The sequence below is a fragment of the Embiotoca jacksoni genome, unplaced genomic scaffold (genome assembly GCF_022577435.1).
Source record: "Embiotoca jacksoni isolate LCO1_2020_lvr unplaced genomic scaffold, fEmbJac1.0.p SCAF_16, whole genome shotgun sequence".
Lineage (NCBI taxonomy): Eukaryota > Metazoa > Chordata > Actinopteri > Embiotocidae > Embiotoca > Embiotoca jacksoni.
The window spans coordinates 8,708,821-8,734,798 of record NW_027185296.1 but is presented as its reverse complement, the minus strand read 5'-3'; the positions used below and the strand labels follow the sequence as shown (position 1 = coordinate 8,734,798).

General features: G+C 42.9%; 2 protein-coding genes across 2 annotated transcripts; one reads left to right on the top strand and one right to left on the bottom strand.

Moving 5' to 3' along the window:
* Positions 1 to 929: 929 nt before the first annotated feature.
* On the top strand, positions 930 to 17,738 carry cc2d2a (coiled-coil and C2 domain containing 2A). Its single transcript, XM_069150748.1, has 38 exons — positions 930 to 1,081; positions 1,203 to 1,285; positions 1,517 to 1,570; positions 1,816 to 1,896; positions 2,004 to 2,154; positions 2,481 to 2,572; positions 2,714 to 2,815; positions 2,892 to 2,972; positions 3,057 to 3,251; positions 3,351 to 3,510; positions 3,596 to 3,732; positions 3,821 to 3,952; positions 5,572 to 5,781; positions 5,903 to 6,009; positions 6,111 to 6,251; positions 6,483 to 6,639; positions 6,774 to 7,045; positions 7,195 to 7,372; positions 7,498 to 7,651; positions 8,343 to 8,490; positions 8,957 to 9,095; positions 9,253 to 9,456; positions 9,550 to 9,642; positions 9,728 to 9,819; positions 11,481 to 11,648; positions 11,761 to 11,818; positions 11,898 to 12,007; positions 12,833 to 12,929; positions 13,018 to 13,116; positions 13,198 to 13,374; positions 13,765 to 13,968; positions 14,057 to 14,146; positions 14,815 to 14,928; positions 15,062 to 15,196; positions 15,320 to 15,442; positions 15,530 to 15,588; positions 15,699 to 15,876; positions 17,139 to 17,738. Exons 3-38 carry the CDS (start codon positions 1,565 to 1,567, stop codon positions 17,322 to 17,324), a joined length of 4,830 nt encoding a protein of 1,609 aa, XP_069006849.1. The 5' UTR covers positions 930 to 1,081; positions 1,203 to 1,285; positions 1,517 to 1,564; the 3' UTR covers positions 17,325 to 17,738.
* fbxl5 (F-box and leucine-rich repeat protein 5) lies at positions 17,660 to 25,911 on the bottom strand. The gene is made up of 11 exons (XM_069150749.1): positions 25,794 to 25,911; positions 24,078 to 24,293; positions 22,958 to 23,053; positions 22,579 to 22,774; positions 21,665 to 21,850; positions 21,407 to 21,532; positions 21,037 to 21,191; positions 20,844 to 20,926; positions 19,933 to 20,658; positions 19,248 to 19,396; positions 17,660 to 18,871 (listed from the first exon to the last, which is right to left on the bottom strand). Exons 1-11 carry the CDS (start codon positions 25,875 to 25,877, stop codon positions 18,795 to 18,797), a joined length of 2,094 nt encoding a protein of 697 aa, XP_069006850.1. The 5' UTR covers positions 25,878 to 25,911; the 3' UTR covers positions 17,660 to 18,794.
* Between the last annotated feature and the right edge of the window lie 67 nt (positions 25,912 to 25,978).

Sequence of the window (25,978 nt, the reverse complement as noted above, 5' to 3'; positions counted from 1 at the left end):
TTTTAACAAATACAGCTCCTGAATTGATTATATGTTGCTGTAAACGAAAGTTTTGACACAATGCAGAGGATGTCTTGAAATAAATTCAGCTCTGTAGCCCACAGGGGTGAATTGGCTGGACATGTACTACTGTGATAGTGGCTGGTTTTTATCTAATTGGTGGTGCAGTGGTTAGATTAGTAGATCAGCTGCAGAAGCATTTAGAGTTTGAGGCCCTGCTTGGAGTTTGACTAGAATCTCACCTGAGGTTCTCTTTTAATAGCTTTAGATCAGGAAGGTTCAAAAGATTATCCTGCTAAGGTTTCGGGACTATTGGCCCAACTTCATATCTCGTCTCGAAAGAATGTCTGCGTCAGTTTTGAGTTCACAAATGTAGGTTTTAGAGAGTATTTAGAAAAAAAAAAAATCACAGTTTAATAATTATGATTGTAGCCCGAGCTGTTTTCTGTTAATTGCATAAACGTATAGTTGATTGTTACAGCGCCACCATTAACCATTTAGTAAAAAAAAAAAATTTAGCCTGAGTAGTGGGAGCAATTTGCAACCTACATGCCAAATTTGGTGAGTTTTCAGCATATGGGTTTTGTTGCACAATCACTTTTAGAGAAAAAATAAGCAGAAGCGGAATAATAATAACTGGAACAAACACAAGAGGGTTCTACACAGCCATGCTGCTTGGACCCCTAAATATCCAAAGTCAAAAACGTTTTGTTATGACTTTGTTAGAAATATTGCCAAAAGCAACAGCAACAGAGGACGCCCGGTTAGTGTTGCGCAGTTGGAGCTCCGCGGACTCCGTAGAAGGCGGGTTCTTTGAGTTGATTGACAGTCCATAAGACGAATGGAAATCCATGGTAACTTTCCGCACTGGTTGAATCAGCGCTTCCATTTCAAGGTAGGTTGAGGAGTAGTTTATGTCGTTACTAGGCAGCAATAACGGACTTGGTTTGCTCAATATGAGGAGAACTATCTTGCATTGAAAACTACAACGTGAGCACAAGCGAGGACGCATACACTGCAGTAAAGTCGCGTTTTATTTGAACTTCCAACCATCTATTGTCACCACCCTGGCTTCCTCAAGGTAGTTGTTCTGTGCTCGGTTTATCCCTAAAACGACATTGTTGTGTCCGCGGTACGTCCGTGGTATGCTAAGCTAAGATTAGCTCTGTTTTTAAAAAAACAAAACCTGTTTCTGTTTTTAGCACCATACGTGAAAAACTGCAAAAAAAAACGACGGGCTTTGCAAGAGACCTTGGTGAAAAACAAAAACGAGGACGACATTCAGGTAAAGTCTCCAAAGTTATACTGTCAGATAAACTCTTGTTTAAAATAAGCATCGTATCGTGTGTTGTTACTGCGGACTGACCGACAGTTCACTCGTCACAAAATGAACAGATGTCATTCCTGACAAGACTCAACACGACCGTGAAAGAGTCAGCCTCATCTTACACTCACTCTTAGTCAGACACGTAAAAACAGCTGCTGACGCTTCAGTAAATCTAACTGTACTCGATAGGCTCTGGTCCCGTCGGCCAGGTTGAGTGAGGAGAAGCCACAAACTTCAATGAAGGTTGGTGTGTGTGTGTGTGTGTGTGTGTGTGTGTGTGTGTGTGTGTGTGTGTGTGTGTGTCCTGCAGCTTCAAATGTAGGTTGTAGTCGCTCTGCTGTGTCTGCTGCCAGCTGCTCAACACCACCCTCAACACCACCACCCTCCTCCTCCTCTCCGCTCTCTTCCAGCTTCAGTGGGCCTAATGACAGTGTGGTTGCAGGTCTGTTGTCGCCCTCTGTCTAAACTCTTTGCCCGTGTTACACCAGGACCCTGAAGGCAGCGACGAAGACCCAGGAGAGACTTTGAAACGCACGTTCAGGGCTCAGAGACAGAGGCGGAAGAAGAGGGTACATTATCTTTGGCATCCTCAGTTCTCATCCTCTTAATAGCTGTTTTTTTGTTTTTTTTACATTTATCAGATCTAACACTGTCGATCACTCTTGATATTTATCAGCTGCTCGAACAGTCTGCAGTCCAGGAGTCACATGATGATGGTGATGTGGAGGAAATCTCCACCGTTCAGCACCACAGTGAAGATGAAGGTCCGGCTGAGAAGGCTGATGATTCAGTGGTTTTGTCAGGAAGTGTGACTGGTTCTCAGAGAGGTTTGTGATCCACATGTGCTGCTCAGCTTTTATGCTCCCATCATTCAAAATGTTTATACGTGAGAGCAGTACAAAAAAGGTCCTGCATGGGTCTTTATTTTGCAGCATGTTTGGACATTTTTTAAGGCATGATTTTCTAAATAAAGCCACACATTTTCCCAACATAAATGAGTTAAAATTCTGATTTAAATCCTTAAACCTTGTATCAGAGAATAAGTATACAAAACTAAGAGACTGCTGTAATTTTGCATGAAATAGTTGGTGTAAGTAGCATAAACATACTGAGCAATGACCATAATTGTTCTCACGATGAGCTTTGCTTCTAGGTCTCTCCTCAAGAACTCAGCGTATGTCCAGCTCTCAGCATTTAGACGACTTATTAACGCGACGCCTGGAGGAGAAGCTGAGAGCAGCCAGGGTAAACCCAGTTTCTTTTTTACCGCAAGCTAGTTTTTCGTGAGAATTTGAGAGATATCCTTTTCCCAAAAGTCAGGTGTACAAAAGTATAAGTCCTTGAGAAAAAGTGTTGACCCGTAATGTGTGGCCTCTTGTGTTCCAGTCCAAAGGTGAAAGCCTTCAGCAGCAGGAGGCCTCTCTCGAGTCAGCCAGCCGCCTCCAAAGCCTCAGAGACAGAGACACTGTAACAAGATTTGACAGAGAGGTGAGCGACTCCCTCAATCTGCCCGTGATTGGACTCAAGTAATCCAATTCAGCAGTTAACTCCCTGTGTTTCACAGGTTGATCCGGACAGAGCCGGGAGACTCGATGCTCCTCCAGCCCTCAGCTCCAGGGTCAAGTTCAGAGAAACGGCAAGACGAGTGAGGCTTGAGTCCTGATTGAAATCTTTTGCGTAAATAATGGTTATGTCATTGTATTTACTCATTTATTCTTTGAAAACACAGGCAGCAAAAGGCCTACCGACTGCTGAGGAGGCATACAATTTCTTCACATTCAACTTTGAGCCGGATCCACTGGATGAGACCGAGAAGATCAGCAGGAAGAGAGAAAAACAGAGAAAACCAGCTGAGGAGGATGGAGATGAAACTGAAGACCAGGAAGAGGTTGAAGTAGATGAACATAATCAAGATGAAAACCAGGTAACACAGCAAGAATAGCACTGTGTCTGTTTTTTTCACCTTTTCTGCTGCACTTGCGCAAGACTGAGTAAACACCTGATACTCTTCATCCTTTCTCAGAGTGAAGAAACTCCTCTTGTACGAAACTCAGAGGAGGATTTATTCCTCATTGACCAGTCTCCTCAGGACTTCCTGGAAGTGAGGAAGGCAGAGTACATCGGGTATCAAAAACTTGTTCAGCGAGAAAGCGAACTCCTGTTTACGCCGAGCTTTCAAACAGGTACAATATGATGATGTGTGAAACTGCCTGATTTGGGACAACATTTAAATTTGTCACTAACTGGTTTCATATATATTGTTCATAGTTCCAACGTCCGTTAAATTGCCTGAAAACATGAAGCCTCGCTATCTGGAGGATGAGGGTCTGTATGTAGGGGAGAGGCCCCCCGTGTCCCTGACCAATGAGAACATACTGGAGAATCGCATTTTGAAAATGGAGGAGGTAACTTCAGCTTAATATGCTAAACACATACAAAATGCCACGAGCTGTGATTTTTTTTTTTATGAACGTATGTTTTTGGTTTTGTTAGGGAAAGAAGTGGTTTGGAGATGATGGCAGGATCATGGCTCTGCCTGACCCCATAAAGGAATCCTCCATACGACCCCCTCTGTTCCACATGGAGGAGGACCTGGACCCTGCTCTGCACACTGTGTACAGGAAGGTCAGACACACACGCCCACTGGGACTCTCACTTCCATCATCTCATTCTTTTGCCACTTCTGAACCAGAGTGCACATTCGTACATTGAAAGTGTTGTGGTGGCCTCAGATTTAAGTGTTCTCCAACCCCTCTACCTTTTTAAGAAAAAAGAAAAAGAAAAAGGGCTGTTTGGCATTTGGTACAAAGGAGCAGGGAGGAGGTGGCCGTTTGTTATCAGAGAAGAGAGCAGAGGTGGAGGCCAACACGTCTGTTATATCATCTCTTCTGACAATATACAGCTACATCAAAACTGCAACATGAAAAGAAATGCGTGCAAGCTGTGTGCAGGTACCTTTGAAGAAGAGCTGGCATTAAACTTGAATTTTAGCTTTTCAATACGTTTCTGTTGCTCCTTATGTTGGATTTTCCAAGAAAGAAAAGGAAGAGTGGTGTTGCAGCTAAACCTGTCAAATACTGGTGAAAAGATCCTCAGTTTGCTCAAAATATCAAAAAAGATATTCAGAGAAAGCAGAAGTAGGTAATGTTATACAGCAAGTCAGTTCAATTGAAAAAAAAAAATCTTTTTTAAAAATTGTTTTTATACTATTAAACTTATTTTTCAAGCACTAAAGAAAAACTTTATTCAATTCAATTCAATTCATTACAGTTTGCTATCTTTGGTATTACTGTATGTGTTTTATACAAATGCTGCATCCTACTGGGTCAAAATAGTATTATGTTAAATAGATCTCTGGTTACTGCTGGTTCTTTTACCTGTTCATTGATAAAGGCTATGTAGGTGTTAATCTTTCCCTGGTGTTTATACTTCATGTTCATCTGCCTCTTTATTAGAAGCAGCTGATTCCAGACTTTATTTACACTGAACTTGTGTCTGTAATGACAAATATGTAAAAGGATTCAAAGCAGTGTTGAGTTCAGGTTCACTGTTCAGGAGAGTCTCTGTTCAATGTGTTCAGTATCATCAAAGAACTCTTATCCTCACATTCAGTTTTTCTTTGGCCAGACAGGCAGGGCCTGACCGAGTGACTGCACGATCAAAGATACACCATGCTTGGTGCTAGATTGGAGCAGCTGGAGGGACGCACATTTTACAGTGTTGTGACTAGTTGTCAAGTCTACACTACTGTTATTTGGTTGTTTCACCGTACTTCAAGAAGCTCCTATCTTTAACGTCAACCCTCCTACAGAGTAACAAATAATCACAGGCAGAGCGTCCCTACTGTTGATGCAATCTTGCTCCAGCCTTACACCAGTGGTCCGGGGATTGTTGTGACATTTTATTTTATCAGGGACAAATTAAAAGCCCTCTACTCTTCATATACAGTCCAACCATATACAAGTTTTGATTTATTGTTGTTATTCTAAAGACACACAGCTGTCATATGTGATCATCCAGACAACAGAGCCTCCATTCATGGCTCAGTCGGGTGTTTTTGGCACACTGTTGTCATTCCAGCACTCCCTGATGATGTTATTAATCTTACCAACTGTTTCATGCTTCCTTTAAGCTCACACACATACTTCAATACGTGCGGACAGAGCACCAGCGCCTAGTTTAGTTAATAGTCATCATCCTTTTCCAGGACGATGCATGATGGATGATGTTATTCTACCCCCCAGGCGCTGAAGTCCAAGTATGCAAATCTGTACATTTCGAGTGCAGCGGACCCTGAGGGAGACTACCAACTCGACGTTGACGTCTCCGGGCTGATCTTCTCCCATCACCCACTCTTCAGCCGTGAGCATGTCCTGGGGGCTCGTATAGCTCAGCTGTATGATCAATACCTCACCAGGCAGCACAATAATCTCACCGGGCACCTCACCGACAAGGTGAACTCCTCCGGACAACTGCCTGTGTGCAGTAAAACATCACAATTCCCAAAGGCACTTAGAAATAGGAGGTTACACACAGTATGTACAGTGTCTGGTGTGTTTTGTGTTTCTGCTTTAGTTGAATGGTTTGAGGAATGCGCTGCGGAATATGCTGGAGATCCATGGCGGGGAGAGCCTCACTCAGGTCATGCAGCAGAGGATCTCTGAGTACAGTCTGGAGGTTAGGTGAGTCGGTCAGATTGTCTCTCATTCCCCACGTGTACAGCACCGCCGGCACCTTGACCAACAGTAGTCCTGCTGTCTTTTTTCTCCCCTGAATCTTACAGGAACACTCGGCAGCTGCGAGACAGCGAGCAGGAGAAAGACAGGACTCTGCTGAAGAATATAATTAAAGTGTGGAAGGAGCTCAAGGCCCTGAGAGAGTTTCAGAAGTTTAGCAACACATCGTATAAGCTCTCTCTCAGAAGGTAACCGCTACATTTACTGAAACATGAACTGAATTTTATTCCTGTGATTTCTAAAAGTTTGCTCTTGGATTGAAAATGAAATGTTCATAATTTAATGATGCATTTTCCTCATTTAAATTCTCAGCTGTAAGCACTCACCCCTAGCAAATATTTGCTGGATGACGTGATGTCTGCCCATTAGGTTTGTGTATCCACGTCACTTATGTGCTGTGTTTTCCATCACTGATCCAGAGAGAATGTGGATCGGGCGTCAGATGAGCGAGAATATGAAGAGGAAATCTTGGCAGAGGTTGTGGAATTAGAGGCAGAGAGTGAGGAGGACTACCAGAAAAAGCTGGCAGAGTACATGAAACAACTGGAGGAGTGGAAGCTGTGGAGAAAAAAACAGGTGCCACCTATTTATCAGCTGTTGTTTAGCTTGAGACCGTTTCTAACTCCTGAACAGGAAATACAAACAAAATGGTTCACATTTTGGTTTGAAATTTACCGACACACATATCCTCATATTTACTGTTTTTTTAGAAAGCCAAAAAGAAAAAGAAGAAGAAGAAGAAGAAAGGCCAGGCGCAGGATGACACAGAAGAAGATGACGAAGATCAAGAAGTGAGCGAATCAGAGGGGCCCGCTGAAGAAGGGCCTCCAAAGCCAGAGCTTCCTGAGAGGCCGGACATTGACTTCATAGAGCAGTGGGTGAGAGAGAAAGCCTCCAGGACACGCAGGAAACCAGGAGAGGCCATCCTGATCCCCGAGCTGTCTGCGTCTGGAAACATCACTGCCAGTGAACTCTGCCCCAGGTATTTGCAGGAACATCAGGGGGAGGCTGGGTTTCTTCAAAACAAGTGAGAGTGAGCCACTAAGGTGTGAATAATAAATCCAGTTAAGGTCAGAATATTTGATAGATTTGAAATTGTGTTTTTCATTCCGTTTATTTCTCCATGTTTAGGGCTGAAATAGCTCGAAGAGAAGATGTTGCCAGGCGATCTCTTTTCATCAAGATCCTTTACAACGACAAGGAAGTGTCCCGAACCGACAGCCGCTCCCTGAACTCTGACTTCAGGGTGCACTTTGGTCAGATTTTCAATCTCAAGATAGTCAACTGTCCCCAAAGCATCAATTTGCAGGTGCAGTAAAGAAACGCTGAGCCTGCTGCCATTTTATTCACACATTTGCTTGATAGAGGACTGATGTAGTCATTTCTCACCATGTGTGTGTGTGTGTGTGTGTGTGTGTGTGTGTGTGAGAGTAGGTGTTTGAGGAGATTGGGTCCTCGTCCTCCCTCCTGACTCAGGTGTTTATTCCGGTGCCGGAGCCCTCAGTCGTGACGGGCGACGTCCCTCTTGAGGAGTTTGAGTTCAGCAGCAACCAGAGAGTGATGTGTGACCACGAGGGAGTTGGAAGTGGTAAATGGCTTCATTTGACTTCAGACCTGACACACCCTAAAATGTGGTGCCTTTCTGCTACATTACTACATTTCATTTAGCTGACGCTTTTATCCAAAGCGACTTACAATAAGTGCCTTTCCTTTCATGACCTTTTGATTCACAGCCTCTTGTCATTTGACTCACTTCTTTCCCTTCCTTTCTGTCTGTCACTCGCTTTGACTTGTTACATAAACACCTGATCGCAATCATCTGAGCTGACCACAATTATTTTGTATAATCGTTTCCATTTATCTGTATAAAAACAGCTGGGTGAAACTAACAGAAATGTCATATTTCCATCACTACTTCCACGCCGTCTTCCACTATTTGAGGTTCGACTGGCATCACCTTCATTGCTCTCCCTTCTTCTGCTGTGGTTTACTGGCACGAGGGGAGAATTAGCGCCCTCAACTGTTGATCTCACAGTGTTTAGCTTCTAATATTTTTGAATTACGATGAGCATCAATTGACATTAACGTCATTATTTAGCTGCAAGAACACAGCCCAGCCAATAAATGACTTTTCTTCATAAGATGTTTGAGTATTTTTAAACTACAGCGGTGCCATGCAATGAACAGAAAAGGACACTTAAATCATTAATCACAATAATTTGTATGACATTAAATCGTCGATTTAAATTTCACCGTGGTGATGCTTTCTGTCTCCTCAGATGTGCCGCTCTCCTTTGAGGCCGATGGCAGTAACAAACAGACCCTGTTGACCTCCGGGAAGCTATCCTGCTGTGTTTGTTGGGGCGTCGGTGAAGACGACGTACCGCTCGCGCCTCCTGTTTCTCAACAACCCGGTGGCATACACAGGTGGGTAGATGTATTTAGTTCATGAACTACATGATGGAAATTACTGCTGAACATTTTCCTAAGCATACCATGGGTGTTGTTTGTATATGTGAATGCACTTGTCAGCTTTATTTTCATGTTATGCAGGAAAAGTTTCTAAAACATCATTTTTTTTTTGTGTTGGGTTTATTTAGGTGCTGAGTAGCTTCTTTTTTAACACAAGGAACAGCATATTCACATCACCTATCTTTGCTCAGTGTTCAGCTTTTCTAAAAACGTCACCCGTGAATAAGTTAATTCCCACAAGTCTCTGCAAGTTGAGCATCACATTATATTAACAAACTTCGCATGTATAGTATTTTTTGAGTGTGTTGTGTTTTAAGTTTGTCTCTCACCTTGGTAGGTAATTAACAGTGTGCGACAAACTACCCAAAGATTATATGGCAGTTGTCTGTTAGTGATATCAATCACTGTCTCTGTGTCTTAGTGGCTTGGGCCGTTTCGATGCTGTCACATACATCGGAGCCTCCGGTCTATATGACATGAAAAAAATCGGCGAGTGGGCCACACAGTCACGACTGGACCCCAACGATCCAAAAAACGCCTCCATCATGCAGCTGCTAAAAGTGGGTATTAACAAATTACTGTGCACTTTTGAAGGAAATTTAAGGAGTTGAAAAATATCAGCTAAATACTCTTTCTTTGTGTGTGTGTGTGTGTGTGTGTGTGTGTGTGTGTGTGTGTGTGTGTGTGTGTGTGTGTGTGTGTGTGTGTGTTTCACAGGTGGCCAGTAGTGGAGAAGTAACGGCTCCGGACTACTTCCGTCTAGAACATCTGCAGGAAGAGTTCAACTTTGTGAGCGATGAAGAGTTGGAGCGGTCCAAAAGGTTTCGCCTGCTCCGGCTGAGGAACCAGGAAGTTGCAGAGTTTCGCAATTACAAATGGGTTCCTGCTTTGGAGAGGGAGGTCACGGATAAGGTGTTCCAGGTCGGTCTTTAAAACATGGATTGTATTGCAGAATGTTATGGTTTATGGTAAGATGCACTAGTATAATAATTCTTTTGTTTTCTTTGGTTTCAGGAATATGAAAAAAGACTGAAAGAGGGAGAGATAATCAACACCAAAGAACATCTGGATTCACACAGAGCTTTAGTGGCCAAATACCTTCAGAAGGTGAGCAGAAACATCTAATGTACACACAGTTTTTCTCCAGTATTTGATACACGATGGTCCTGAGTGTAGTGGACTCTTCCCACAGATCCAAGAATCAGTCATCAACAGATTTGTTCTTGCCAAACACCACTTCCTCCTGTCTGACCTGGTGATAGAAGAGGAGATACCAAGCATTGGGTAAAGACTCTCCACTTGCTTTATCAACTCAACAGTCTGTCTAACTCCCATCTGTCAGAGTTGACAGTCTTTACTCTTTGTGCATGTTTATGTGTTAAAGTAGGAATATTTCTATTTTACAGTCACTAAAAACTAATCGAAACACTGTTACTTTCCATATATCTTCTGCATATTATTCTTCTTCCTCTAAAATGACTGAAAAATTACTAGTACCTGAACTCCCTGCTTATATTGTAAAAGTTTGGAACGTTTTAGAATCGAAGCCTCAGCAGCCAAATCGGCCCATCATAAAAAGTGACATGGTCTCCATAAATCCCCGGCTGATGTCAGTATGTTTCTTGGCCTGGTGCTGCTTCGGTCTATTTGATCCTGAGATCAACACTTCATTCCGCTGGTGGAGTAACTCTCTTCTCTGGAAGCGGTCGAGGTCATATTTCAGAGCAGGCTTCTCCACATGTGGACTTGACAACAGAAAATCTCACATTAATTCAAAGAGGCAGAAGTATGAGGACACTACAAATTCAGCGTAATAATTGTGCTGACTTGGCACCCCGAGGAATGCAAGGAAACATTCGAGTTTACTTTTTACATTTGAGCAGATTTAGACATAATAATAATAATAATAACAATAATACGCATCAGTGCCAGTCATGCTGTTGGGTGTTACTCTGCACATCTTTTTCATTATTTAAATTGAATGTTATAATTTTTTTTCTGTTCCATTTTTCTGCTATTCTTCTGCTATTCATTTACATACAGTGGTGCAGGTCCGGGGTATGTTCTTAGAGTCTATATTTTCTTTTTCTCCTCTCCTATCCTCTGTGTCTCTGTTTTTCCATTTAGTTTGAACCCTGAGTACCAGTACAATGGTGATAATAGACCTTTGCAGTTTTTGATCCTCTCAGGATTTTGCAGAATTATGGCACGAAAGAGTTGCACAGTAATTAAAAAAATGAAAATGAATTTACGTTTTTTTCTGCTTTAAAATTCGAAAGATTAACATCAATAAAATTGCACTAAAGGCAGAAACATATTTGGACGAGATATCTAAAGATAGTACTTCTCCTTCAGCATCATTGTGTTTCTAACTAAAAACTCTGCTATGCAGTGTTTCGAAAACAATGATCATTTACAATTTATAGACTATAAATAATGTAATTACAACGACACAGAACTATAGCAAATGAGAAATATTTGTATTTATCTGAAAAAGCTAACTGCAACATCTAAAAAAAAAAAACTGTAGCGTGTATTTCTTCTTTGTAACGCAATATGAATAAATAATGTGCTTATACTGATTTTTCAATGAGTTTGCAAAGCACCATGGGACAGTTTTTCCTGTAACCAAAAAATAATCCATCATATTTCCACATTAGATATGTAATGTTGAATGGACCGATTTTCACCTCACGAGTGCCACTTTGAACAGCTCTTACGACGCCATCGAAGGTCACATGACAGTAACTTGTTGAGGTGGACGGTACACATCAGTACTGTGATTGTGAAACTGTAAATACCTGGAGGAACTGAGCACTGCAAGTGGTAAAAGTCCCATCCCACAGTTTCAATGAAAAATGCTCGTTTATGTTCACAAATGAACACTTTGCAGTCCCTCGTAGGTTGCTGACTAAATAATAACGTGTGTTTGTTGCGACAATCAGGATTCTGGGATTAAACATTTTCAAGCTGGCTGAACCCAAGCGGCCACTGAAACCTCAGAGAAAGGAGAGAAAGAAGGTGACGGCTCAGAATCTGTCCGACGGAGACATCAAGCTGCTCGTGAACATCATCAGGGCCTACAACATCCCGGTCCGCCGGCCCCTGAGCAAGTGAGTGCAGAGGGAACGCAGGGAAACGTCTCATTTTCACTCAGAAACACTCAAATTATTTTTAGACACCCGATAAGACGCTGAACTTTGTCTCAATGGGTTCTTATTTCAGTAAACCGGGACAGTCGTCTCAGAGTGCCCTCCAGGGCAGCGATTGGCTCCTCAGCCAGGTACGGTGGACCTTCACATGTGCTAGCAATGTAATCTACTTGATCTATGCTAAGTATGTGTTTTTTTTGTGTGTTGTAGGTACAAGTGAGGCCATTCGTGGAGGTGTCTTTCCAGCGCACAGAACTTCAAACAACCACAGCTGAAGGCCCAAACCCATGTTGGAACGAGGAGCTGCAGCTGCCATTCAGGTGATTTCATGACTCGTCTTTTAACTTTTGTAAAAAATACTTACTCAACATTTATGTACAGGATAGATCCATTATATTAAATAGTTTATTATGCATTTATACCTAATTGGGATTATCTTGGCTCCGCCCCCTACTGCTCATAGCTTCAGTCTCTGCTATGATTATAGTCTGGAAACCCTGTTCATATTGAGGTTTATTTAGACACTGAAAGGCGGACTAATCAGCAATCAATGAGGGTGGATAAGTCAGGGTTTTCCTTAAGTTGCTGGAGGGCTTGGATGTTGTGGTAGTGGTGGGGGGTGGTGGGCAGTTATTTGACAACAAACTATCTATTTTCACACAATGTTGGACAATTATCATGACAATAATTATTTAAAAATGCACTGTCTGCCATAAAAAGATAATCCCCAAACACTGGTAAAACAAAGCTGCTAGTGGAGCTATGGGGCCTTCGGTGATGTGAAAAACGCTCTGGGGCTGCACTAAGTGTTACAATGGTGGGGAAAACCCTGTACATACATCATATGGTGGTCAATGCTGGTTGGCTAGAGACTGCTCCAAAAGTCTACACCCATTAAGATGCAACGACTGGAGACAATCCTTAATGTAGAGTAGCCACACCCATATATTCACACAGTGAAATGGGGGCCTCGTAATAGCACGCTAACCTGAGGTTGTTTTAATCTGAAAAAAATGAGTCGGCTCATGCACTACATCAGAAATTAAGAGTATACAGTAAACTACTGTAAATGGTTTCAGGAAAAACGAGACTTGCCTGAGTTAACTCTGACAAACCAGCTGAACTGATAAACGTCCTCTCTACAGTGCCCCCAGTGGTGACTACAGCATGGCGAGCCTGCAGTCAGTCAAAGACGAAGTCTTCATCAACATATTTGATGAAGTTGTATATGAAACTGGAGCGGTGAGTAAACACTCGTTCTTTTTTTTGGTCTCACCCCACTCACACTACCTGCTCTTTAAACTGCATCATTTGTCATTTCTCTCTTCAGAATGACAAAGACAAAGGCAAATCCATTCACACCCGCATAGAGAAGCACTGGTTGGGTTCAGTCAAGATCCCTTTCAGCACCATTTACTCTCAGTCCAGGGTGAGTCTTTATTGTCTTATTTATTAAATACAAAATGACTGCCTGGACTTCAGGCTGACATTTGTTTTATCCATCCGGCAGATTGATGGAACATTCAAAGTGAATACTCCAGCTGTGCTGCTGGGCTACAGCAAGGAGCGCAGCCACGGCAGTGTTGCCGGTTATGATATTTTGCGGAGCCCGAGTGAGGGAGCCTTCATCACTCTGTTCATCACCATGGAGCCTCAGCTGGTGCCTGGAGAGACGATCAGGGAAAAGGTCGGTCCAACCTCAGGGATGTGTCTGCTTTTTAGTTCCCAGGCTGCATCACTCTGCTACTTTCTCTTGGTTTATTCATTTTTCAGATTCTCTCATCATATTTTAACAAGTGTATTTATTTTATCATCTATTCTCGCTTATTTTTGAAATAGTTTTTGTAGCTGTTGTGTGCATTAATTTTTTCCTTTTGTTTGTTGTCCTCTTGTGTCACTAATTTGCTTTTGCTCTGCTGCATGTATTAGATAAAGGAAGTGAAGGTAACTGTCTATTAGTACATTCATCGTTTTTAATTTACCCACTCATGACTGCATTATTCTTGATATATATATATATATATACCTCGTGCTCACCTGCGTTCATCTGCAGTAACATTTTGACCTCATGATGCAGTTTGACAGCCAGGAGGATGAGCGTTTACTGCAGGCTGCGGAGAGCTTTGAGAGGGATGCAGCGCAGGGCTACCCGGACCGGCCCTGCATCACCACAGTCATAGACCTCAGCGGGAAGACGGTCTTCATCACTCGGTATATCCGGCCGCTCAACCCCCCGCAGGAGTTCCTGGATGCGTTCCCCAACAACCCACAGGAAGCTACGGTAGGAGGGGATTGTATTGAATCTCGTGTCTGTATTTCTTCTGTAATTGGATCTGCTGTGCTGACACACTTGCCCGGTGCCCTCACAGGCTCTGGTTGCCCGCTTTGTCTCGCTCATCCCTTCACTGCCGGACCGCGTGTCGTTTTCTGGAGTCTGTGACCTGTGGAGCACCTGCGACGTGAGTGGAGCCTCTGAGAGATGCTGCATCTGTACGAGGGGCGATCACACGGTTCAGAGATCGTTGCCGTTGTGCACAAATACCGCTTGATCGGCAGCACCCGTGTTACACGTGTTTTTGTGACCACTGGTATGTGCGCGTTTGCGATTTCACCATGAAGTTGAGCAGAGAGCGAACATCAAAGCGGACCGCTTGGACTCGCCAGCATTACAACATGCCTGCTCACGGCGTGAGAGAAACACACAAGTTTCTCTCCCACAACAACACAATCGTCGCTCCCCACCAGTCCTACTCGCCAGATTTGGACTCACTGCAACTTTTTTCTGTTCTCTCAAAACTTGTGTGCGCTTCCTGCTCAACTTTCATGTCCTGGCGAAATCACAAACGATGCAATACTTACTCATGAAGGTTATTGCTTCATAATAAAGCAATAAAGAAAAGTATATTTCTTTTAACTTGAAAGCCATTTGAACTGGGATTAACATCTAAACATCTCTACGTACACTATAAAAATGTACACGGCGAAATACAATTTGCACAAGCTGCTACTGTGCTGCGCTCCGTTTGCGTGCAACAGGAACGGTCTCCATACTTTTTGATCACCCTAACATGAGGTCGGGAAATTCCCATCTTGCAACACCATGTGTTTTCTCCGTTCTGTTTTTTAGCAATTCCTCACCCTGCTAGCAGGAGACGAAGAAGAACACGCTGTGCTGTTGTGCAGCTACTTCCTGTCCATGGGCAAGAAAGCCTGGCTTATAATTGGCACAGCTGTACCGGAGGTGATTGACATATATTTGTTCAACCTGAAAACGCCCTTCAACAGCTTTAAAAATATTTTACGAAACAAGAAGTCTGTCCGTTTTCCAGGTGTTCTGCAGCAGCGCTAAGCTTTGTGAAATGTTGACTTGTCAGGGCCCCACAGCGTACGTCCTCACGTTGGAGCAGAGCCGCTACCTTGTGTGGAATCCCAGCAGCGGTCAGTACTACAGCCAGTACGACACCTTCTGTCCGCTGCACACAGTCGGCTGCTTGGTCAGCGCCGACAACGTGAGTGAAGAAAGACATTCAAAATTCCTCTTCTTACTGTGCTGTTTCCTTACTCTTTGAAGTTCATATTTTCAGATAGTTTGAGTTATATATTTGGTTTGTTTTTTATGACTTATTGTTTAGGTTTGGTTGAACATTCAACAATATACATCACCAATGAGGATGAGTTTTGACACCACGACAGCCAATTTGTGGAAACCGTTTTTCTCCCGCTCCTTCTCCCACCCCGGGCTGTCCAGTGTGCAGGTGAGTGTTCAACATTTAGCAATAATATAAATAGAATATTTCCTGTGGTATCTTATTCAATTCTCCGCTGTGTGTGTTCGTCTTTAGCCGGAGGAGCTGGTGTACCGCCGCACAGACAAAGCAGCTGCAGCAGAGCTTCAGGAACGGCAAGTACCAGCAGCTGAAGTCACCTCTCTCTCTCTCTCTCTCTCTCTCTCTCTCTCTCCGCGTCGACCACAGCCTACACGAAACTCATGTGCCGTCTCACTCTCTACAGAATTGAGAAGATTCTGAAGGAGAAGATCATGGAGTGGCGCCCACGTCACCCGACCCGCTGGAACCGCTACTGCACCACCACCCTGAAACAGTTCCTGCCCAAGCTGGAGCAGAGCAGGGGACAAGACGTGGCCGAGGGACACCGCCACGAGCTGCAGAGCCTGCTGGGAGACAACAGGGTCAGTCTGACGGGGGCGCGACTCTGAAAAAGGCTGTCGGACCGGAGTCACTGTGTCACGTCATCACTCATCTAGCTGTCATCTCAACTGTAGAATATTCTCCACTCTGTAAGAGCTGGCAGACAACGCGTGACCTCTGACATCACGTTGTAACAGTTAATAGCCAAGTTTGACGGTACCGGATTAACATTGCAACGTTATTTTTGACTGATTGTAATTACATAGTGATGAGTCGTACGTTTTATTCAAGAGATCGATAACGTCATTCTGACCAGTCACAACAGCAGTCAGAGATCAGATAGATATTAGCATGTATGTCTCTGAAAATGACGGTCGACTCCTCACACATCTTAAATGCAGATATCTGTAATTCAGTTTTGACTCGTCTAAATATTAGTTGCAGATATCTCAAACATCGTTATGACTGGTTGGGTAGTCGTGCATGACATTGCTCATGCTTCGCATTGAATATTGACCGGGCGAAGCATTTGAACAGCCGCCAGCAGAAGCAGTGGAGGTTGCTGTTGTGAGTGAGAGAATTAGAAAATGTCATGAAATAATCGTCTTGTTGCAGAAAGTAAATCATCTGCATTTCTCACAAACAGCTCGTGTCGTGCTGCAGCGTTAAAACCGTCAATAGCATGGCACGGCAGTGAAGCAGCTTCCCATTGGGTAGCAGTGCCAGAGGATGTTTGAACAGAACCCACTCCCGCCTCAAACTTGCCCTGGCTTCAAGTATCTGCAACGTCATTTCACCAAGTCAAAGGTTTTACTTTAACATATCTGTAATTACATTCTGACTCTGCAGAATTTAAGTTACTGATATCTCTAATCAACATTCTTTTCAAGATATCTCTAACTTAATAATAGATATCTACAATTAAATTATGACTATTCCTAATTCCAATGAGATACGTACAAGATCACTTTGACATCATTGTAATTTCAGTTCATCATTCTGACAACTTGAAACTTGGAAGATATCTAAAAAGAACAATGTAGATAAATTGAATTAAGGAAAATTAAAGATATATTCAACTGGAATGATGACTAGTCAATCTGTAATGAGAAAGCCCACGCAAATTAATAGCAAATGTGATGTCATTTGTCCCAGGACGAATGATGTGGTGGATTTCTGAATAGTTGAATTACAGATATTTGCAATATGTCCAGTTTATCTTTTAAATGTTAAACCAACTGCATGATCAGTTTGATCCACTCCTGTAATAAATGACCACTAAGCAGCGTTTGTTTGTGTTTAGATTTCAGGATTCCCCCTTCACCTGCCCTTCTCTGAGATCCGGCCCATCATTGAGGCCGTGTACAGCACCGGAGTCCACAATGTTCAGGCTTCAAATGTGGAGTTCGCCCTGGCTGTGTATGTGCACCCTTATCCTAACAACGTCCTGTCTGTGTGGGTGTACCTGGCCTCACTCGTCCGCACGTGATACAAGTGAAGCACATCTCAGTCTGACACTGTGCTGCTTCCAGCTTTATGTCGTTGTACATATAATACATATTTATCAAACCGTACGTTATCAACCTTTTCTGAACCTTGTATTCTTTTTTTAATTACTGTATCAAAGAAGAGCTATTTTGAGACTTTAGTATGTTACTGTTGTTTTGGACAGTAATTCAGTTTTTCATGTTTTTAACCATTTGCATTTACATACATGTCCACGTACACTATAAAAGTATATACAGTAGAAACATTGAGCAATCCAACATTGCTACTAAAAACCCCATCAAAGCATACCACAGTTAAAGAGTCAACACCTCTGACTGTATGACAGAGAGGGTTTATTGCAGGGATGTTTTATTGGATTGCAATCAAATGTACAAATATATGTAAATAACTGACACCTCAGTATACTGGATTCTTCCCATATGTTTCCCAATGTTTTTTTAACCTGTTGAGACCCAACTATGTCACGTTTTCAAGCTTTACAACTTGCATTTACACAAGTATTAAATCAACCAACTGCAGAGTTTCTAACGCCAAGATACTTTTATTGTTGTTATAAATTGAACATTTCCAATAGAACTCATGCAAGACTTTTGAACAAGAAAATAAACCCTGCTGCAGTGTGATGAACGATGGATTACTGTAGTTGGCCAAGTACAAAGCAGACCTCTCCCAACATGAGGGTGAGTAGTTTAACTCCTTCCTCTTTCAGCTTTTCTAAAAGCTCTGCAGTGGTGAGCGACTCTCTCGTGTGTGAACATTGGTCCATTTCTTTGCCCGTTGGAGTGCATAAAGAAAAGGAAAAGCAAAGAAATACCTATCCTGCAACATCATGTACCAAATCCAGTGTCTGTACATACTGTCTCTACCGTAGATGGGTTCTGTGCCAGAGGTGTGGTAGCACAGGGCAGCCAACAAAATGTACTGTAACCGTCACCAACATGGCAGCCATTCAGAGCGGCCAGCTTCAATCTGAAGGGAGAATCCGTTTAGTTTTCCTCATCACCCTCTCTCGTAAAAGACAAAGCCTGATTAAGCTTTCTTCAGTCCGTCGGTAAACTACGCTGATTGAATTGAGTTAACAGCAGGGAGAGAAGCAGACTTCAGTACGTCTGTATCGTTTCGGTGACAAAAAGAAACGCAGTACAACTACAGAAAGTACTCGTGTACACGTTCTCTAGTTTTTAACTTTTTCAAAACCAGAAAAGAAAAGAAAAAAAAAAAAGGAACCAGAAAGTACATTTGTAGACACTTCAAATCCTTTCTCACCCCTTTATGTTGTCCTGTCCTAAAGGATTATTTCCAGTAAATATAGATGGAAATAACAGGAGCAAAAAGTACAGTTTCATCGAGAAACATTTTTAAGTGACACAAAATACAGCAAATGGTATTCCCAGGATAAAGTGCAATAAAAGGAGAAGTGACGTTTTAGGAGAGCGTTGATCGGCGGGATTCACTCTCCAGAGCGACAGCAGGCTCTGAAACCACACTGCAGGTTCTGGCAGCCGCTGGCCGTGTCTGCATGAGGACCTGGAGAGAAACACCACACAGGGGTCACCTGATGCCCTGCAGCCCACAGGTACATTATCAACCCCCAGATCTATAACACTTTATTGTTATATATATCAGATTAATTAATAAACTGTGTGGCATACAGCTGGTTTCAATGAAGGCATCGTAGTGGCTACTGTAATGCCGACTTACCTTCCACCTCAGCAGCATCTGTTACTTACACTCGGACACGCTGTGCTAGTTGGGTTAGTAATGTTTGTTATAGTTGTCACACACCGTAACAGTTCTACTCACAAAGACATCCTACAGTTTCAACACCTGTAACACCATGAACGTGCACGACTTTGTGTTTCAGAGGTAAATAAAAGGCCCCCGAAAGTGTCTCTTGTGTTACCGTTGATGTTGTCGCAGTAATAGAAGTGCTCATCATTGAGGGAAGGACAGGCTGACACCAGCTCCTGCAGCCCCACCTCAGTGATGAAGAGGCAGCCAGACAAGTTGAGATGCTCCAGGACAGGAAGTCCTCCGCGCTGCGACAGAGCCCTGAAACACACACGGTGCAGTGCGACCTCGTTACAGGTACGACAACATGCCGGCCAACACTGGGAACATCATGAGGAACACTGATAATCCAGTCTTAGCCTAATAAGGCCAGTACTGTTGACTATAGCAAAGGTGATGTACAGCACCTTTCACGAGTAATCTGAAGGAATTTAACAGCTGATGGAAACATTACCTAATAGGCACTTCGGCGCTTCTACTTTTCCATTTGATTTAACTCTTAAACTGGATCTAGTCCACACTGGAGGAGTTTACAGCTAAAACCTAAACTAAACCTTGCTATGTATCATTGAATGCTTTCAAATTGTATCCTACAATACAATCTGACAAAATGTGGTATTTTACAGCTGATCCCAACAACTCATTCATCTCACTTCATCACATTAGTCTGTGATGATACGAACCTCCTGATAAATCCATGTAAAAACAGGTTAGGTGGGAAATTATGCTACTTTTAGTGTAAAAGAAGGTTTTTTTTGTTGTTGTTTTCTTAAAAAACAGCAATGCATGATCATTACCTCAATCCCAAATCAGTGACTTGATAACATCCAGAGAAACTGAGAAACCTCAGTGAGCGTTTGGCTTTTGAGCAATCAGTCCTGTTGTCACACTGCAGCCCCCCCAGTGGGGAGCATTTAGTCCGCAATTCAGCAGTGCTGTTTCTGGTGGTGCCTGACGCACAGTGGGGCCCAGTAAAAGTCCTAAGGGCAATGTCAGTGGTGCAGCAGGTGGAGTGGCCGCAGAGCATTTCCCCTGACATGGCGTACTGCTGATGCAAATAGGAGGTATCCGAGCCAGTCCTGTGCCCGCGCCTCCTGCTCCTCCTGCAGCAGCATGAGCCTTCAACAATCGGAGTCTCGACAAAGCTTTCTGCGTCAGGGAGTGACATCCCACCACGATGGCTCCACTCTGCTGCATCTTCAATATCAGCGAGGTCTGAAGAGTCCAGGACCCACACCTGCGTGGGCATGTGGGCGCCGCCCCACCGGCCAGTCCCCTGCTTGAAAATGATGGCCTGCTTGTTCCGCCCCACTGGATGCAGGTTTCTCTCGTCCATGAGCGTGATGGGTACCGGGGAACTTTTCAGAAGCTTGGCCCGCCGGTCTGAGCGCTTGTCAACACGGGTAGAAGACGTGAGGTCGCCCAGCCCGACAGACAGTTTCTTCAGGGTGTGATCCGTGATCTTCTCGCAGCCTGACAAATCCAGGTGCTCCAGAGGATGACAAGCTCCGAGAGCGGACCAGCTGGAAGAGAGAGGACAGAAGCTGTGAGTACTGATGTTTCTGTACACAAAGAAAAAAATGAACACGATTGTTCCCAAGCAAATTTAAAAGCAAGCAACTAAATGTGTATCCAGTACTTAAACTTTGTGCCATAGCCAACGTGCATAATCAGAAATCAGTTTATCGCATTTCAGTAATGATTTTACCTGTCAAACGCAAAATCGGTAACATCAGTCTGGGTCAGGTCCAGATGAGTGATATTGGGGCAAAGACTGAGGATTTGACGGACCTGGAAAAGGACGAAAATACAATAAACATTCAATCAATAAACAATACTTGTGATTGGAAAAAAAAAAATGCATTTACAGTGTCAAAATAAAAGACTTTAGTGCAACCTACCATTTTACTTGAGACGGTAGAACTGTATGCCAGAATAATGGACTTGACAGACGGACCCACAGCTGGCAGAAGGTTCTGGATGATCCCGTTCAGGAGCCTCTTCTCCCGCTGAGCAGTGCTGATTGCCAGGGAGCCCTCTTTGAGGCCCGACACATCTGAGGAGACAAAGAACAAGAACATGGATGACACAATATGTCAGAGCTCATTTTCATCATTACCTTGACAGAATGAAGGACGAGTCACTTGCTACACTGCAGATCTGTTTACTTTGTACCAAAGTCTGTCTGAAACACACTGCGACTTCTTAATGAAGACTTTTTGTGTTTCAAATACTACATTAGTGAGCACTGTACTAAAGACAAAAGCTCACCAGACTCATCCACATCAGCATCCTCGTCCCATTCCTGATAGGCGCGACCCTCCTTCTGCCGACTCTTCACCCACTCCTCGGCTGGCTCCTGGTCGATGTCCTCCGGGGGGCCACTGTAATAATCACCTACATTGGAGACGCACATTTAATAGAAGCGCACCACCACTAATCTGCGAATGAATGCAAGTCTTCAGGTAAAATTGAGCCGAGTAACAGTACTGTTCTTTAAGGTCGTCTACAGCTGAAGCGTGAACCTACCTCGGGCCCAGCGCACAGGGTAGAGGTGCCTCCACAAAGAGCCCGTCTTTGATAGCTCTGACCAAGAGCTGCACACTTGACTGCAGCGACACAGATCTTCAGGGCTCAAATAGTGGAACAGCCTCAGCATGATTTCTGTGGGGAGCTGGGAGATGTGGGTGGAAGAATTCCTGTTCTTTTCCAGTTCTGAGGAGGAAACACAGTAGCTTCAGTATTAAGTGACTCAAATGTCAAAATGGTGAAACACCTTTTACAAATGTCATCCGCTTTCCCAAGACAATGCATTTCATGAAGCTAATGACGTCAAATAGTTCAACACTACACTGCTTACACATGGGTCTTTATCAAGGCAGACATTGAACAGCAGGGAAGTCACAGGAATTAATATCGATGTTCATTGGCTTTATTCCATTTAGCTGCTTCAGTTTCAGGCTCCAGGGCTCCACTGGCTCACTGTCACAGCCGAATAGGACAGAGGAGTCACTGTTGGTGTTATTGGTTTTATAATTCACTATAGTAGACAATCTGAACATAGCATTACTGAAAAGTATTAGTTCTAGATGAAACTGTTGGGAATATTTCAATTTTAATCGAACAGCAAAAAAACATTTCCAGTGAGTTGTTGGCATTATTTTTTAAATGCCAAATAATATTACCGATCGCATCACAAATAGCCAGAGCCCAAAGTGAAATCCTCAAATTCTGACAAATCTCCAGTCAGTCAACACACCTTCACATTTTAGAGGTTGCGTAACTGTCACAGTACTGTTCAGTGAACAAGCTCCAGCTGTGGTACTGATCACTGTTCAAGTATGACGAGCATGAAGCATTTCCTTATTATCATAAGGAAATGCTTCATCCGCTTCATCTGAGCTCATAAAAGACTTATAACATTCGTAAATATATCCACTGACCATAATCTGTCTTCTCGTGATCGGCATATTTAAAAGCTTTCTGCAGCTCCTCTGCCTGACTCCACAAACTGAAGCCCTTCAGCACCTCAGCAGCACAGTCCCATTGCTGCTGGCTGCAGTGTTGAGCGATCACTTGTTTCTTGATGTCCTTGAGCTCCTCGTAGGTGAAGTACTGCATAAGCATAGGCTGAAACACCTGAAACGAATCTGTCTGGTTTACAAACAGCTTGCAACAGCATGATTTACTGGGATATGAACAGACACGTTTTTTAACTGTAGTTGTTTATGAACATAATTTTGTCTTACCCATTCTTTGGGAAATCAACTATTTACAAGATGGTTTACATTGAAAACAAAAAGAAACTTGAGCATCTTATACCTCTTCTTCTTCCTTCATGTGGGGCAGAAAATCCTGTGTGAAAGCTTCCAGTCTCTCCTTCAACTGCTGGGCATAGTTAAGCTGCTCATATTCACTCTAAAAACACACAACAATCATCAGTTCATGGTCCGTTCTAACTTGCCCTCTTCCTTACTCACTCACTCCTCCCTACACAGTGGACACTGAATGGTTTCTCAGTTTCATTTTGCATCATAACTGACAGCTGATGAGTTGTGTAACAGCCATTTTTGCATCTATAATGTGGTGCAATGCATTGTGGAATTATTAGCGGAAAGTTTTATACATAAATAAACGCCTTTCTTCTATTAACTGGGGGATTTTAGAGGCCAGTATTGCAGGCCAGGCCAGGTCAGGATCATTAGTGATTGTTATTATGATTTTAACCTTCACTGACAAAATATTCTGAACATTGTTTTTAACAACTGTGGAGAATCCAACGTAATCCAAGTATTAAAACAATGCCAGGACAATGTTATTTATCTCAAAAGAAACATCGTTTCTCTCGGACAGAAAGCAGGATCTCACTCCAAAGCAAAAGAATGTTTCTTTCTGTTTTACAAACTGTTGGAACAGAAACTCAGATTTACACAATCACATCATTCTGGAAAGCCCGTTTTTTTTAATTTGCTCATGGTCTGAGAGAACAATACGTTTTGTCTCCTGTTAAGCAGATCACAAAAACAGCCCTGCCTATTAACTTCTGCATCTGGCCCTTTTCTTGATTAATTAAAACCTGAAGTTGTAGCTCAATACAATTGTGACAAAATAGCTTTAAATATTTTTATGAAATTGAATGGCTTTAATAGAAGTTACTTAACATTTAAAAAGCAATACTATAATTTCCTGTCTTTACAATTGTATACATGAAACATAACAACTCTGATGTGGTTGCTGGTACTGCAATCTTTGTGTGCCTAACATAATAGTTATTGTAATGACAGTGTTACCCCGCCACCAAGCATCGTGCATCAGCTGAGCTCTGCAGAGCTCATCTGATGCCCCCTCAAGTAAAGCTTAGTATTTTTAAAAGTGCAACAAGTGTAATTTAAGACCATGACATGACAAAAAACTGTTCTTAAAAATGTTTATGCATAGTTACCTTAACGCTGTGCAGCCCATTCTCAAAGAGCGACAACATCTCTGAGAGCTTGTTGTCCGAGTGCACGTTGTACACCGTGCAGCAGCGCTGTTGCAACAAGCCGATTATGTACTCGTTCTCAATTTGTTCATGCATCTTGAACTCTTTAAAGGTGGCACAGAGCGACTGAAGAAATGAGCGGAAATCATTGTTGTTGGAGAAGTTGGTCTTTGACAGCTGTAAAAAAAAAAAAAGAAAAAAAAGTGTGAGTCACAAATTACGAAACGTCATATAAGGAATCATTGGTACTTCTGCTGGTAGCATTAGATCACATACTTAACACCAGTTGTGAAACAAGTGTTCAGGTCCTTTACTTAAGTAAATGTACTAATACTACAGTGTGACTATACTCCAATTCAAGTAAAAGTCCTGTGCTCAAAACCTTACTTAAGTAAATGTAAGTATTACCCACAAAATGTACTTGAACTATCAAAAGTAAAAGTACACACTGTGCAGTAAACGCTCCCTGTCAGTGTTTTACTGTTATATTCACTGTGCAATATTACTGCTGCATTAATGTGTATTTTACTGCTATAGTTATTTAAGGTTGTGGTTATCTTACTTTAGATACAGTTGGTTTAATCTACATTAATACATCATATATACCAGAACCTCATATGCTTGTATTGTTTCTGTATCTCTAGTGGCAGCCTGCTGCAGCAGCTCCCCCCTGAGAGGCCCCCTGCTGTAGTGAAGAAATTTCCCCTCGGGGATTAATAAAGTGAATAAAATAAAAAAAATAAAAAAATAAATAAAAAATCAACAAGCTCAGAAAAACAATGTATTTTTCAACCAATAATGAGGGTTTTAAAATACAGTATCTGCCTAAAAAAGAATGGGAATTTTCTCAGCACGTTAAGAAACATCTAATTCTACAATTTATCACCAAAAAAAAAATTAAAAAAAAAAATCGAAATCAACAACTTTGGAGATATGTAGTGTTTTTAATGACCATAAAGGGAATAGAAAAACATCTCATCTTAAAAGTAATTAAAGATGTCAGACGATGTGCAGTAGAAGTACAGATGCATTAAATAGAAGAAAAAAAAACACGAGTGAAGTAACACGACCTCAAATCTGTAGCGTAAATAAGAGTACTCGAGTAAATGTACTCTAAAGTATGGCAGAGAGTACAACTGAGTGGAGCTTGTTAGCACACCCACCGTGGGGCAGCTGGAGTCGCTGGATGAGTTTATGTGGCAATTAAGTCCAGCAGGGAGAAGTTGAACCGACAGCCTGCTCCTAATTCCCAACAGTGTTTGTAACACGGTGTGCAGGAACATGAGAATCGGCGTCGGGACACTTCAACATGTTGCATAACAAGCTGTCTGGCAAAGTCAGTGAAGCTAACAAACAGAAGGCTAGGCTTAGCTGGGTCGAGGGTGAGCTATTCTAACTTTATCAAGAGCAACCTGACAAGTTGTTCAAAAAAAACGAACAAACACCACGTCAGGTTAACTTCGCAAGTATAATCACAGATCTACCAAACGCTCCAGATGTAGTCGCGAGACACTCGTGCGTTACAACATCTGCTTCGGCGGACTCGATCCTCGTTAGCTACATGCTAACTAGCGTGCTAGCTGGCGTTCACTCCCCCCTCCACCCCCCCCGTCGGCCAAAACCCGAGAACCTCCTGAAAACCTCCAAAACGAACCGCCGGCGTGTGTTTGTACACACCTTTTCGCAGTAGAGGCCCACCAGCTGCTTCATTCGCCAGTGCGGGCCGGTAAAAACATCCACCTCGTCCGGAAAGGGAGCCATCTTCACTGGACCTCACTGCGTCATCTGCGCACTGTCCGCGAGACAAGGGGGCGTGGCGCGAGGGACTCACGTGACCGCGGGTTATAAATACGGGCCGAGCG